We start from the raw sequence: 13741 nt of genomic DNA, 5'->3' as shown, positions 1-13741 counted from the left end.
TGATTGACCTGATGGATCTTTCACAGCCTTATTCATTGCCATTTCTGAAAGATTCAGCAGCGTCAGGTTTTCATGTTCATGGTTCAGTATTCATACCACGAGCAATTACGCCATGTCTCTGAACAGGCAGGGCAAGCAGTTACTAGAAAACATTTTCCTTTCAGCAGGTCATCAAACGCCATGCCCTTTCCCAGAAGTGAGCAGGGATTTCTAAATTGTATCCTGTGCCAGCTGGAAGTGCCTTCTGTGGAGTAGTGCCAATTCAAAGCTCCTGACAACCAGGATTCCCGCGTGCCCAGCTCTCATCTCATCCCTTTTGAATGCCATAACATATATTCCTCCCAACCAAACCAGCAGTCTTACTGTTTCACGAGTGTCAAACCAGACACTGTCTTCAGTTCATCTCGTAATTGTCAGGTTGACATTACTTTCTGACTGTCTTGCTTTTTCCCTCCCCAGGCATCACCGTGGACAAGTTTGGGCTGATTTACTTTGTGGATGGCACTATGATCAGGCGGATTGATCAGAATGGAATCATCTCAACTGTGTTGGGTTCCAATGACTTGACATCTGCTCGGCCTCTCAGCTGTGACTCTGTCATGGACATTTCTCAGGTAAGACAGTGTTTCGGTTGGGTTTCTACGGAACAGAATCCTATGCCTTCACCCTATCTGCATGTCTGTGTGCCCCCCCAGGTCTAACAAAGTGGTAGAGGCTCAAGGAGAATTACATCTCTACATATTTTGTGGTGTGAAAATGACTGGGTCAAAAAGAAAGTTCCTGTAAAGACTAAAGGAAAGACCTAACTGACCTAACTCAGAGAACTCTGCAAAGAGAGATTTTAAAGATGTCCCACCCACAAAAGAGACTTCTTTGAGAGCTCCTGATCAATTGGGAGACACAGATTCCTGGGAAGGCAGGTTTCACTACGCTCATTTCTCAAGAAACTAGTTGCTTTAATCTAAAGAGACCGGGCAGCAGCACTCATTTTAGTAGGTCTTTGTGCCATGCTCTGTTGTAACAACTTAGCTACACCATGGGTTTTTTTCTTTGCTTCCCCCCATCCTAATTTGGCCCAGCACAATTTTAGACCTAAAGCAAATTAACATCTAGGAAATACTGATTGGAGGCTGTGGTGCCAAAATTAGCAACAGCAGGAAAACAAGAATCTTGAATTGCATCAGATTGCAAATTCGTTGTAGCCACCATCATGCTGGGCTTTTAAGTCCTGCTGCTTCCTGTTGCTTAAAGGTGGAGAGAAGGAAAAAAAGCAAAGAAAGAGAGAGAGAGAGAGAGAGAAAGAAATCTCAGTTTGATGATTGCTTTACTTCTGGATGGCACAGAAGAGAAACCCATTACAGCCCAGCATTTAGTTTTGTGGGGCACTGGCCAACCTGTCAAATTATGCCAGGTTAAAGATAGTGTCCTTTGAAACCTTTGTGCCACTTCTTGTTTGCCTGGCTACAGGAATGTTCCCCTCTCCTATGAAAATATAGATCATAGCTGGAGGGCTAAGTACTGTTATTCAGCCACAATAGGTGTCAATGGGGTTTCTGTTTTGTAACTACCTAGATAATTTCCTTGCCCCCATATGGATTCCGTTCCTCTTGGTTTTCCCTCTAATTTGAAAAGATTATTCTTGCTACTTTGCAGCTGGTTCCCACTGTCCATAATTTATGAACAAGCTGAAATTATGAGTTTAAAAGCTCTCGTGCCTTCTATAGAAGCAAATTTTGTTGGGTAAGGGCCATCTTGTAGCATGCTTCTCATCTTACAGGCATAGTTTTTTCTTTATCTGAATTTCAGGGGCAGTTACCACAAGACCACTGTAGATTCCAGTTCTAAGAATTATTTTCTGTCAGGTTATGTGGCTTATCTGTATACCAGTGTCATCTTTAAACACTTCTGAGATGAGCTAAAATGTATCAGCTGAGGACTCTTCCTTTCCCTTTATAAAGTGACAGGAGCCATTTTTAGATCAGCTTGTACTGTGATGGGCAAATTGACCACTCCTATTCTGGACAAGCTCACTGAAGACCAGTTTAATTAAAAAATAACGACAACAACCCAAAGCAGGAAAAAAAGAAAAAAAAGAAAAAAAAAAGGAAAAAAACCCCAACCATCCAACCAAAAAAAAAAAATAAACCAAAGCTTGGGAAGTAGTTTTTCATTTTTTACAATGGCTGGAAGGGTCTTTTCTGTCAGGTCCCCGAGGCTCCCTGGGACATGAGGACATGAAATATTTAGCTGCCAAAGTTGACAAGGAATGTTTTTTAAGAAATTGAAAATTCCCTTGTCAGTTCAGAATAAACTCTGCTCTTGATGCTAACTCAAGGCTGTGGAGCTTAAAGACCACTGGAAGGGATGGAGGTATGCATTATTAAAGAGAAAACCACAGGCTATAATGTTTCACTACAGTAAGGGTTAAAATAGGCCAGGAGCTGAGAAAAGGAAGATTTTGCAAACAGAGAGCCAGAGTAGACAGATCTCAGTGTAGTGCTTAGCACTGAAAATAAGCTTCACAGGCCCAGCCATTAGAAGGCACAATGAATTAAATACCTTGCATCTGATGCTTTAAAAAAAAATAATGCAAAAGTTGAAAAGGGATCTAACATGAATAGAAGCATCACAAGTAAAGCATGGCTGTGGCAGAGATGTTCAACAACGGGCTTTAAAAATAGGAATCTCTTGTCTTCCTCTAAATCTTACCCGGTTTGTTCTTGTTCTTGGTTTTAAGTAAAATCACAATGAGAGATGGTTTTCTGGACTTCAACCTGCTAGCATCTTCTCCTTTGCTCCTTCTCCTTCCCATAAGGTTGCCACCTTTTAGATGCAAAAAAACCCAACCAAACAAACAAAAAAACCCAAACTTGTTCACCTCAGGTAAATAAGCAGCAACGGAGATGGATGGTGAGAGAGAAAGATGTGAAACAAAGAAACAGGGAGATCCTGGAACTGCAAAGCCTTGATTGTGCCCAGATCCCAGAGCTCTCCATCACAGCACATCATGCTGTTGGCTACAGAGAAGAAAACACATGGGTGCAGGGAGAATGGCAGAAAGTGACCAGCTTCTCAGTTAACTGTGAGATAGCAAGTCCATCTGCTCTAACTTAAGAGTTGCTTGGCTGACTGAAAGGGAATTATACAACCAGAATAGCTATTCTTGCTAACTAGCTGAAAATCTATTTAAAAGCCTGGCTGGAGGCGGCCAAGAGCATTCTTCACAGCTGTTCATTTCCAGTCACCCTTCACACCTCTACTATGTGGAAGATGCACCATTAGGAAAACATCTAAGCATTGTTTGTTTCCCATCAGCACAACACTGATTTTTTTTTATTGTATATAAACCTGAAGTAAAACAAATTAATGACAATTTTACAATCTTACTGTTCTGTATTTTAATTTTTTTAAAAAAATATTTTTAAAAAATAATTTTTAAAATATTAAAAAAAATTACCCTTAATCCTGTTACACATGTCTTAGAGTAGACACACCTGAAAAGACAGTGTATTACAGAAGCAGAGCTAGAAATAAAAAAACCCTAGTGCTCACTCACCTGTGGTGTTACCAGTCACTTTCTCAGTTTGTTTGTGTATATGGTTTATCAATGTTGAACTATGATGTGTCACTGTTAATTGAACCCATTCTTCCATTATGCTAGAAAAAAAATATGTGAAAACCACTGTGAAGACACAAGTATTTTATACCAGAGATTGAAATTGCCTGAATTTCTTGGGAATTGCTATTTTGCATTTTCGCAGCATCAAGCAGAAAATCAATAGTTATAACTTAGACATACACACATGCTGACACAGTTGCCAGTTTTGTGTCTATCCCTCCTTGTCATTTACCCAGAGGAGCTCGGCCACTTGTCTGGAAAATCCTTTAGCAAAAGGATCACTTTTTTGTTTGACTGATTTCACAGCACTTCACACAACAAAATTCCCAGTCCCGGGTCTCTGCTTTCAGGTGTGGGTCCATCAGTCAACAAGCATAGGATTGTTTGGGGAGGGGAAATCCCCCTTTGGAGATCTTTGGATTTTCTTGTTTACGTCTGCATTCCTGGGCACTGATGCCCCTTCCCACAGCCCCTGACCCCTCACACCAAGGTAGAAAAGCAGAGGGAAGCCACGGTGCAGATCAAGAGCTGAGGAGGGTCTGCCTTTCTCCATCACCCTGCTCCCACCGCTGGTGCAATGCAGAGTCTGGGTATCCACGTGTCTGCTTTATGTAACCAGGTGCTAAGCCCCCTCACTCACACAAGGGCTTTGTCCTCTATGGCCACCATATCGAGCGGTAATAATTAATTGTGTTTCTTTTACGTTTTCTCCTTTTAATCCATGTGGAAACATCTTCATTGTGACTGATCTGTAGCAATCACACAGTGAAAAAGGCCTCACTGTAATAATTTCCTTGTGTTGTTTTACCATTAAGGTTCGTCTGGAATGGCCCACGGATCTGGCAGTCAATCCGATGGATAATTCTCTCTACGTCCTCGACAATAATGTTGTGTTACAGATCTCTGAGAACCACCAAGTGCGAATTGTGGCCGGGAGACCCATGCACTGCCAGGTGCCAGGCATGGATCACTTTCTCCTTAGCAAGGTGGCAATCCACGCTACACTGGAGTCTGCTACCGCACTGGCCGTCTCGCATAACGGGGTCCTGTATATTGCTGAGACCGATGAGAAGAAGATCAACCGCATCAGGCAGGTCACCACCAATGGAGAGATTTCTCTTGTTGCCGGTGCACCAAGCAGCTGTGACTGCAAGAACGATGCTAACTGTGACTGCTTCTCGGGGGATGACGGCTATGCCAAGGATGCCAAACTCAATGCGCCATCCTCCCTTGCGGTGTGTGCAGATGGGGAGCTGTATGTAGCTGATCTTGGAAATATCCGAATCCGCTTTATTCGGAAAAACAAACCGTTCCTCAACACACAAAATCTATATGAGTTATCCTCACCCATAGACCAGGAGCTCTACTTGTTTGACACCAGTGGCAAGCATCTTTATACTCAGAGCCTTACCACTGGAGATTATCTCTACAATTTTACTTATTCCGGAGATGGAGATATAACCCTGATCACTGACAATAACGGCAACTTAGTCAATATCCGAAGAGATTCCACAGGGATGCCCCTCTGGCTGGTGGTGCCTGATGGCCAAGTCTACTGGGTGACAATCGGTACCAACAGCGCACTCAAGAGTGTTACAACACAGGGGCATGAAGTGGCCATGATGACGTACCACGGCAACTCTGGTCTCCTCGCCACTAAAAGCAATGAAAATGGTTGGACAACATTTTATGAGTAAGTATATTACAACTATCATGCTGCTGACTTCATTCTCTGTTCTCTGAACCATACGAGGCTGATAGAATTTAATTCCCTGGACAGAATTATTGTCCAAATAAAATGGCCAGAACAGAGAATATCAGATCTCACGCAAACACTAAACACTGTAAGTGCATTAGAGTTTGAGTAAGCTTCCTCTACCAAGTCAAGTCAGAGCTTCTGCTGACTTTTTCTAATCAGCTAAGTAGTTTGGACACCTGGTTCTCCTTAATGTAGTTAGGACTAGGGATTTAGGTTGCATGTCAGGGAATTTTTCTTGGCTTTGAAAGCCCTGGAAGTGCGAAAGTTCCATCAGATTCTCTTTTTCACAGCTTTTCACCTCCTTCCTATGGTGCAAGGTCTTTTTTGAGCTTGTTTGAAATGGCTGATGTGGAATGACAACTGCCAATGACTAATGACAGCTTGCTCAGAAAATGATTCTGTAATTAATAGACTGCTTGGTTTCTACTGTTGTAATTGGCCTCACTAAGCTTCAAAAATAGTCTCAGAACTGTTCAAGACCATCCCTGTCCCAAAGAGATTTTTGAGCACAGAGAAAACAGGATGCGTTGAAAAACCCAAAGCTGGCAATGACTTGAAGGTTTGTGCTTCTTTTTTGTATTACTATTAACAATTCCCTGCTTATAAATAACACGAAGACAACACATTTCTGATATCAAATAGAAGAAAGATTACTGAATGAAGGGCATCTAGAAGGATGGTCTGCAAATTCATCCTGCTGTTGAGAACCCTTTCCCCTCCCTCTTTCTTAGTTTAATTTTTATTTTCAAATCTAGCCATTTTGAAACGCTCCTTTTAGTGCATAATTTCCCTTATGATATGAATGGTTAGATGGAAGTGTTCAGCTACCACAATAATAGACCCATTGTAAGAGTCCAGTTTGGCTAGAACAGACAGTTCCCCAGATTACAAAGAAAAAAACTAAAAGAAAAAGAGACTCAGGGAAGGCAAGCTGGCTAAACCCACATATCCGTGTGTTAGACAGGCAGTTGCTTTGGTTCTTTCTTTAAAATGTTCCAGGCTTAGTTGCAAATGTCTTTGCTTAATACTCACTATTACTGCTCCTGCCGCAAAAAGAACTGATGGAAACTTGTTGAAGACTCTTTTGAAAGGTTATTTGCATTCCATCAATGTTCTGCTTGCAATTACTATAGCAATATTCCTCAGTGAATCAAAGTTAATACCCTTCCATCTCTTACATTGAATATGCTTGAGGGAGGCTTTAGGGAGGAAAGATAGGGTGTTTTTCTCTATAGGAGTGGAAGCCTGCTATATTGTCAGAACCACTGTGCTAAATCAAGGAGGTATTTCCTTTTTGCAAGGAACCCAATAGTTCCTGTGCTTGAAAACAGATGTAGCCGTGGACAGTGAAGCAAACTAAACATTACAGCTAATAACGGTCAGATTTATACTTCAAACATAATCTTTTATTTAAAAGTGTGACTGAAAACATAAAGGAGATAAAATGAGACAGAAGCTAAAATCCTACTTAGTCCGTGGATATATTTATAACAGTGATCCATTATTTCTTGCTATCCAACAAAATAGAACATTTGTGCAAGTCATCATTCTGGTCCTTTTATGCACTTCAGAAGACTTGAAAGAAAGCTTTTTAGAGCTAAATGGTAGACAGTATTCTCCAGTGGTTGGACTATGGAAATCTTGACTAGAACAAGTCAGCACTATATGATAGCATAACATCACTGAAAATAGCATTGGGAATGTGTCTTCAGAGATACCTCATCCCAACCTGTTATCAGTTATCTCTATTTAACTGTTCCTGACAGGTTCTGATGCAACTTTATAGAACTGCAGGGTAAAAGTCTACCTCTGAATTAGTTGCCCCAGCCTCCCTTTATGGGTAAGGGAGAGAAACAGGCATTTTCAGAGTGAGTTTCTTATGTGTCTTATGCGTCATATATGATGTCAGGTATCTGCTTTAAGATGACATAAGCTGTATTCTGAAAGTTTGTCCCTGCAAGAGGTAGTCCAGAATGGTTAGCTCAGACACAGATGTTTACATTGCATTACATTACATACCATTTGGTCAGATGGTTCCTATCAAAGTCATCCCAGTTATTCATAGATCCTTGTAGTGATAACAATGCATTTACCTATCTTATTGTTATTATTAGAAAGCTTTTTTATATGCTCAGTCTAAGAGAGAGAATGTCAGTCTTCACTGCAGACTGTCACTCTTCATCCTAGCCTGTCCTGGCCCATCCTATCTTATCTGATCCTATCCTAACCTGTCCACTAGGGACCTGGAAAGCAGATCAGTCTGCTCGTCTTTTCAGCTGTGAAAGGTACATATCAAATGTTCAAGAACATGCTCTGTGATAGCTCTCAAAAAGCAGTCAGCAGCAGGGAATCATCCAGCAGAGTTGTTTTGAATGCATGGGCAGGGATTGATTCTACCCAGGTTTTGCATGCATAATCTGGGCAAAAAAAATAAAATCAGACTGATAAAATGAGAAGATTTGTAAATAAAGCTGAGATGATTAGATTCCTTAATAAAGTAGGTTTCATTTAAACAAAATACATTCTTCACACAGTCTAATGGCAGGGTACATAAGTAACGGGCCACAAAAGAACTGGACTGACTATTGAGTCTCAGAGGCTGTAGTGACCAAAGCATCAGGTCATTCAGTGTGATCCTCAGCATAATTCCATGGCAAATCTGTCTAACATTGCCTGGATGGACAAGCGAAATTAATACATATATTCATCCCACTCTATTTGTAGTGGGTAGTAGGAAGCTGATTTTATCCCTGTACAGCATTGATGAGACTAATAGTCAGTTCTGATGTTTGCAGCTTATGAAGGACAGTGAAAAATTGAAGGTTGTGCAGAAAACCACAACAAAAATACATTTGTGGGGAGAAAGTGCTTTTGTGCTGGAGAACTAAGAAGGCTTGATCTATCTATTTAAACTTGAAGAAGGCTGGGAAGTGTCTAGATCACAGCACATCAGCACAAAGCTATCACCTATAGAGAGAGACTCTTAATCTAGCAGCGAAAGGCTTGAGAAGGGTAAGGGCCTGGAAAGCAAAGCATTTCAGTTGACAGGAAGGTGTGATTTTTTAAGGCTGAGATTACCTAACCAGTAGAGCAACCAACCATGAGAAGCAGTATACTTCCCATTTCTTGGTATCTTAGATCATGACTCTCAATGCCTTAAGATACATTCTCACCAGACAGATTTGCATGAGTCAAACACAAACTGCAGGGAGGAGTGCAGGAATGGCAGGATGAAATCTAAGTTCCTTGACATCCAAGAAGCCAAAGAAGATGGTGTAAACCAAATCAACATTCAATACCTTCAAGTTATTGGTTTCTATATCAGAACATCAGGAAATTTACATTGAGGAGTTCAAGTGATTTAGAGAAATCCTGTGATCATGAGCAGCCACAAGGTGCTCTGAGTAGTTTTCTGTCCTGGCTGAGGGGGAAGGTGAAGCTCATATTTCTGTTTTGCTCAGGGCCAAGGAAATAAAGACATCAAATCTGGCTCTGAGAAAAAGCTGCGTGCTCCTCACAGCATGTAATAGTTGTTTATAGGCCAGGGCAAGCTGGACATCACTGTTTAAAAAGTTAAGAGTCAACATAAATTCAACTGGCACAACTATACACCGCACCAGTGGCCCCACAAAGAACATCCTCATCAGATTTACCTTTAACTGTCTGCAGAGGGCCATAAAGCAGACATCCAACATGAAAGAGCAATGGTGTTACAAGAGTGGCAACACTACGTGTTTACATATCCAGCATCTCTGGTTCTCCTTCAGTTGTTACTCTTACCAGGGCATTTCTCAGCCTTTATCATAAGGCTGCCAAGAGCTGTGACGTACGGGCATGTTGATGTGGCTCTGGAGAGGAGAGGAGGAGGTAGGATACGTTGATGCAGTGCTGGAGGTCTATTTCCAGGGCACGCCAGGGAATCGGGGTCCTCCAAGGGTTCAGGCTGGGCTGGCACATTGTCCCTTCATTTCTGTAGGGGAAGGAGACCAGTGCTGTCTTCAGGCAGCAGCAGACGTGCACAGCTCTCGCAGCTCTTCCTTTCACACATCCTACACCAAAGCTGCTGTAACAATCCTACTTTATTGAGTGTAGCGTTGAGAAAGGTTCAGTATATAACGTGTAGTTTCCCTTTCCTTTGAGAGTAAAACTTAGCTCTCTGCAGTAATTAGCCTGTCCCCAAAGGCCTATCTAGGACTTCTTTGAGGGTTTTAGCATTGTATAGACCTTCTCTGCCTCTGCAGAGGGCTTGACATTCGTTGTCAATTAATGCAATGCAGCTCAGCTTGTCCAGTAACTGGATTAAAGACTTGCCTTCCCATTGAACCTGTGACAGTGATAATCAGCAGCAAAGGAAGCTGATCTGGAAGCTCTGCCCGCAGAACGGCTTCTTGTTCAACTCCTCAAGTCAAAGACAAAGGATGCTGTGTGACTACTTGCTTCTTTGTTGTTGCTGCTTTTTCACTTGACCTGAAAAAATTGCTACCAACCTTTACAAAGTTTCTTAGAAGTTGCTGTTTGTCTACTTCTGAATCCAGAAAATCTTACTAATGCATTTGTTCAAATCAAGAATATGGCAATTACCTTGATTAGCTCATTGAGATGGTATCACTGTACATTAATTCAATTTCCCTCTGAGCCAAAGTCAAGTCTTCTATGCATTATTTAGCCCAGATGAGGCTCTTTGGCTTAGGTCCTTTGTGTGCCCAATTAGTTTCAAAGGTTACCTCCTCCCATACAGAATGAAATACTTACAGATCCCTGCAGCCAAGCCCAGAAATTTGAAACGTTTTCATGGACTGCCCAAGAAGTGGCTCACAGCTGCCTGGAGGACAAAGGGTCTCATGGAGCCAGGTCTTCAGATGGGCGGTAAGGGGAGCTGTGACCTGTAATGTCGGGTGATAGTTTACAGAGAACCTCTCTGCCAAACTTCACACACTGTAATGGGTGGGAGGTAGGAGCCAGCTGCACTGAGCATGCAGGAGGACCTTGGATGGCTTCCCGGTGACACCCTAGACTCAGCAGAGGTCCCACCCCAGCAGCAGCACTATTTGGTGCCCCAGCCAATGCCCTTGTCTGGGTGACTGGGGTGCCAGAACTGGGAATTGTGGCCAGCATCTGCCCCAAGGTGAGATGCAGACCCAGAGTGCCTTGCAGTTGGCATAAAGGCTTTGAAATTTTTTCTCTCACAGCCAAAACCAGAAATAAATAATGCTTATTACCTTCGGAGGTGCAGCCACCTCCTGATTCAGAGAAAAGCTACCTTACAGCATTAATAACATCCCTTTATCACCTGATGATATCTCGGGTCATACACTGAGTTTTATGGGATTTGGTGGCATCCTTGGTTCAAAGTAGTTCAAGTGAGGGTCTCTTTCTGCTCCTGCAGCAGACTGGTGTATGAGAACCACCTTTGGCTTTTGCCCTCCCTCCTCTTCTGGCAAGATTTCTTTGCTCCACAATTTCTTCATGATAAAATAATCAGATTCTCAACATTGTTCCTTTGAAGTTCTAGCAAAACTGCATTTAAGTGGCACGATAAAATAGTACTTCACTACTCTCAGTACATTGTGAGATCATGTTTTGAGCCATTTGCCTGGTTTGAAATGAATGCCTGGTGTCAGAGTCTAGTTGAGAACCAAGGGAATTATGAGTATCATAAAAGCCAGAGAGAGAGATCTTCCTCTTCTCATTTGGGCAGTCAGAAAATTCTGCAGACAGTGGCTGCAGCATGGCCTTGTGTCATTAGGGAGAGGACTCACCCTCATACATATTTGAGTAGTATTGGTTTGTCTGTTATAGATTTATTTTTAATGTTGTGTTTAATGTTGTTTGAAAAATTGTGAAGAAGCGAGCTTGTTCAGAGGCGGCGGGTGCATGTCTGTATAATCGCACACAAAATATAGTTTGCAAAGTACGTTAGGACACTTTGGCACTAAATGCAATATTATTATAGTGAATTCTTTCCGATCTATTTGACTTGGATTTTTAAAAGGCTGATGAAATGTGAAAAAGCTAAAATGAGGAAACCCAGAGACTCAGGCAAGGAATTGATTTCTGAATAGACAGTACTTAGGATGCTCTCTTTAATTCCCAAGGCCCAGGTCTCTACACAATGGTAATGTGATAAATGAAAGCGCTGAATGTTTACAAGCTCACAATTAGGCCTCATAAGCACCAAATACCATTTTAATTCTGTGCATTGAACCTTAGCTAAATACGTTTCCAATTGGGAATGGATGGCAACAGCTTCCTTTGCTGGCCTGGTAATTGTCGCTGTAATTGTGAGTGCTGAGCCTTTGCAGCAGGTTTGAATGGGAGGCAGCAGCTGCATGAGCAGGTGATGAATTCATTGCTCGGAGTGGCCGCCGCGTGCGCTCCCGCGTTTCCGTATTTTCTTAATTCTGGTGCTTTCAGAGCATTTGGAGAACACAGAAGTCTTAGGCTCTGATGAAAACTGGCCCACACCTAAATCCCAACACTGTGGAAACAGGCCTAGGCGGCTTAGCTGCAAAATGAGGTGACTAGGAGAGATTTATCTTACTGCAAATACCAGAGCGCACCTGCAGCTACATAAGAGCCAGTCGCTTGACCTTCCTCTCCAAGCTGAGGATGTGCCCTATAAGTGCCTTTACAGGGCTGAAAGCAGAGGTAGAAGGACCCGACTCGTTTAACTCGTTAAGCACATTATCTGTTCGAGATCTGCAATGTGACAGATGATAGCAGGTATGTGCTGTGTGATCTAAATCAAGGGAAATGCGGAAAGTGCTCCGGTCCTGAGCGAAACAGAAGCAAAAACTGCTTGCCAAGAGGAAAAGGGGGTGGGTGGGGGGTGTCCATGCTCACTGGCTTCCCACACTTCTTTTTGCAATGCCACTGTGGTGCTAAAAAGAGTTTTTTCTCTGGACAGGAGCATTTTACACTTCATCTGCCAACCAATTAAAAATAAGAATAAAAATGGGAACAGTCTAATTGTGCTACCTTCTCGCATTTCTCCCTTTGAAAGGCAATGACCTCCTTGCATCTGCAAATAGATGAGCTGTCACCCCCAAAGCAAGTGCCTGGAAGGTGCCTGCCTTGCTGCTGGGCCGAGTTGCAGCAGTTCTTGCATATGCAGAAAACACAGATGGTCCAGGTTACTTCTGATGGAGGCTAATGGGGTGACTAAGAAGGTGCCAAAAGTCTAATGTACACGTGCAGACATCTTAAACCAATTCCAGCACACTATTCCAGCCTGTTCTGGCCCAAAAGGAGCCTTGCTTCTCAGGATCCAAAGTCCCAAATGGAAGCCCTTGCTCTTGGTGAAGCTCTCCCTGTAGTGTGAGTTTTGTACAGCTGTAAAAATGTATCCGTGTCCATTATGTGTATTGTACTTAGTCATTTTGTCTTAAAAAGAAAAATGTGTGCACACAGGTCTAGGTACCATCGCACTCTTTTGTGTTTGTTTGGGTTTTTTCCTGCTATTTTAACCCATTTTGCACAGGCAGAGGTTACTGGCATCTTTCTCCACTTGCATATTTGCAATTATTACAAATTTGCCCAGCAGGGAGCTGGAGGACCATCTGTGAGGGTGCTCTGAGCTTGATGTCCAGGAACAGAGTTTAAAGAGCTGGATGTCTGCTGCCGCTTGGGGCTGTTAAATCAAGTATCCACAGGGTTTTGAGGCTTTCTTTGGAGCACATAAGTAGGGCTTGCATGGCGTGTAGGTTCTGTGCTGACTCTCAGCATAGTGCAGAGTGTCATTCAATTAGGATAAAACATATGACTCGCAGGACATTGACTCAGCACTTAAATGAAACAGCAGCCACGTCCATCACACGAACAAGCTCTCTGTCCCCATCCATCCTGACTTTTGCTCTCCTTTCCCTATCTGCAGACCTCCATCCTTTCGCACTCACACCTGTATTACACCAAACTCACCCCCCTTAGACTTCAGCGCAGCACATCTAGATTTGTCCTGTTGTTTTTAGGAGGTGAATCAAGCTCAATTTCAGGAGCAACTCAATTTTTAAAATGTAAATAGAGCAATAAAAATAAACCCCTTACAGTTGTTAATACCACAAAGTCAGAGTTGCCAAATTCAGATCCAACTTCCTTAAATTCTAGTGCATTTGAGATCTGAGTCTACCCTTATGGTTCAGACTGGTTTATATATAGGACTAATGATGTTGTGGTAGAAAGATTTGGGTGTTACACAACACCCCTTTAGTGACAACATTTTCTCTGCTAGAAGGTGAGACTAAATCATGTCCTTTGTGTCCTGTCTCAGCAGAGGGGGTAAAGATATCACCTGTGATGTTTTCAGTTTAAGACTCGGTTTTAAGAGGAGACGTGCAGATGACTGTGCAGAAGGCGCTTTCAAAACG

At 42.5% G+C, this 13741-nt stretch overlaps 1 protein-coding gene across 6 annotated transcripts in view; it reads left to right on the top strand.

Annotated features, from left to right (window-relative positions):
* The window catches only part of TENM4 (teneurin transmembrane protein 4), a 358763-nt gene that overhangs the window by 304704 nt on the left and 40318 nt on the right, over positions 1-13741 (top strand). For all 6 annotated transcript variants that reach the window (XM_040584319.1, XM_040584315.1, XM_040584317.1 and 3 more), the window contains 2 exons: positions 460-614; positions 4435-5312. In XM_040584319.1, the coding sequence (XP_040440253.1) occupies positions 460-614; positions 4435-5312 (1033 nt within the window). The remainder of the gene's footprint in view (positions 1-459; positions 615-4434; positions 5313-13741) is intronic.

Source organism: Falco naumanni, chromosome 2, assembly GCF_017639655.2.
Source record: "Falco naumanni isolate bFalNau1 chromosome 2, bFalNau1.pat, whole genome shotgun sequence".
In the NCBI taxonomy this organism is placed as follows: Eukaryota; Metazoa; Chordata; class Aves; order Falconiformes; family Falconidae; genus Falco; species Falco naumanni.
The sequence above is the reverse complement of the archived record's forward strand: the minus strand, read 5'-3'. Positions and strand labels throughout refer to the sequence as shown.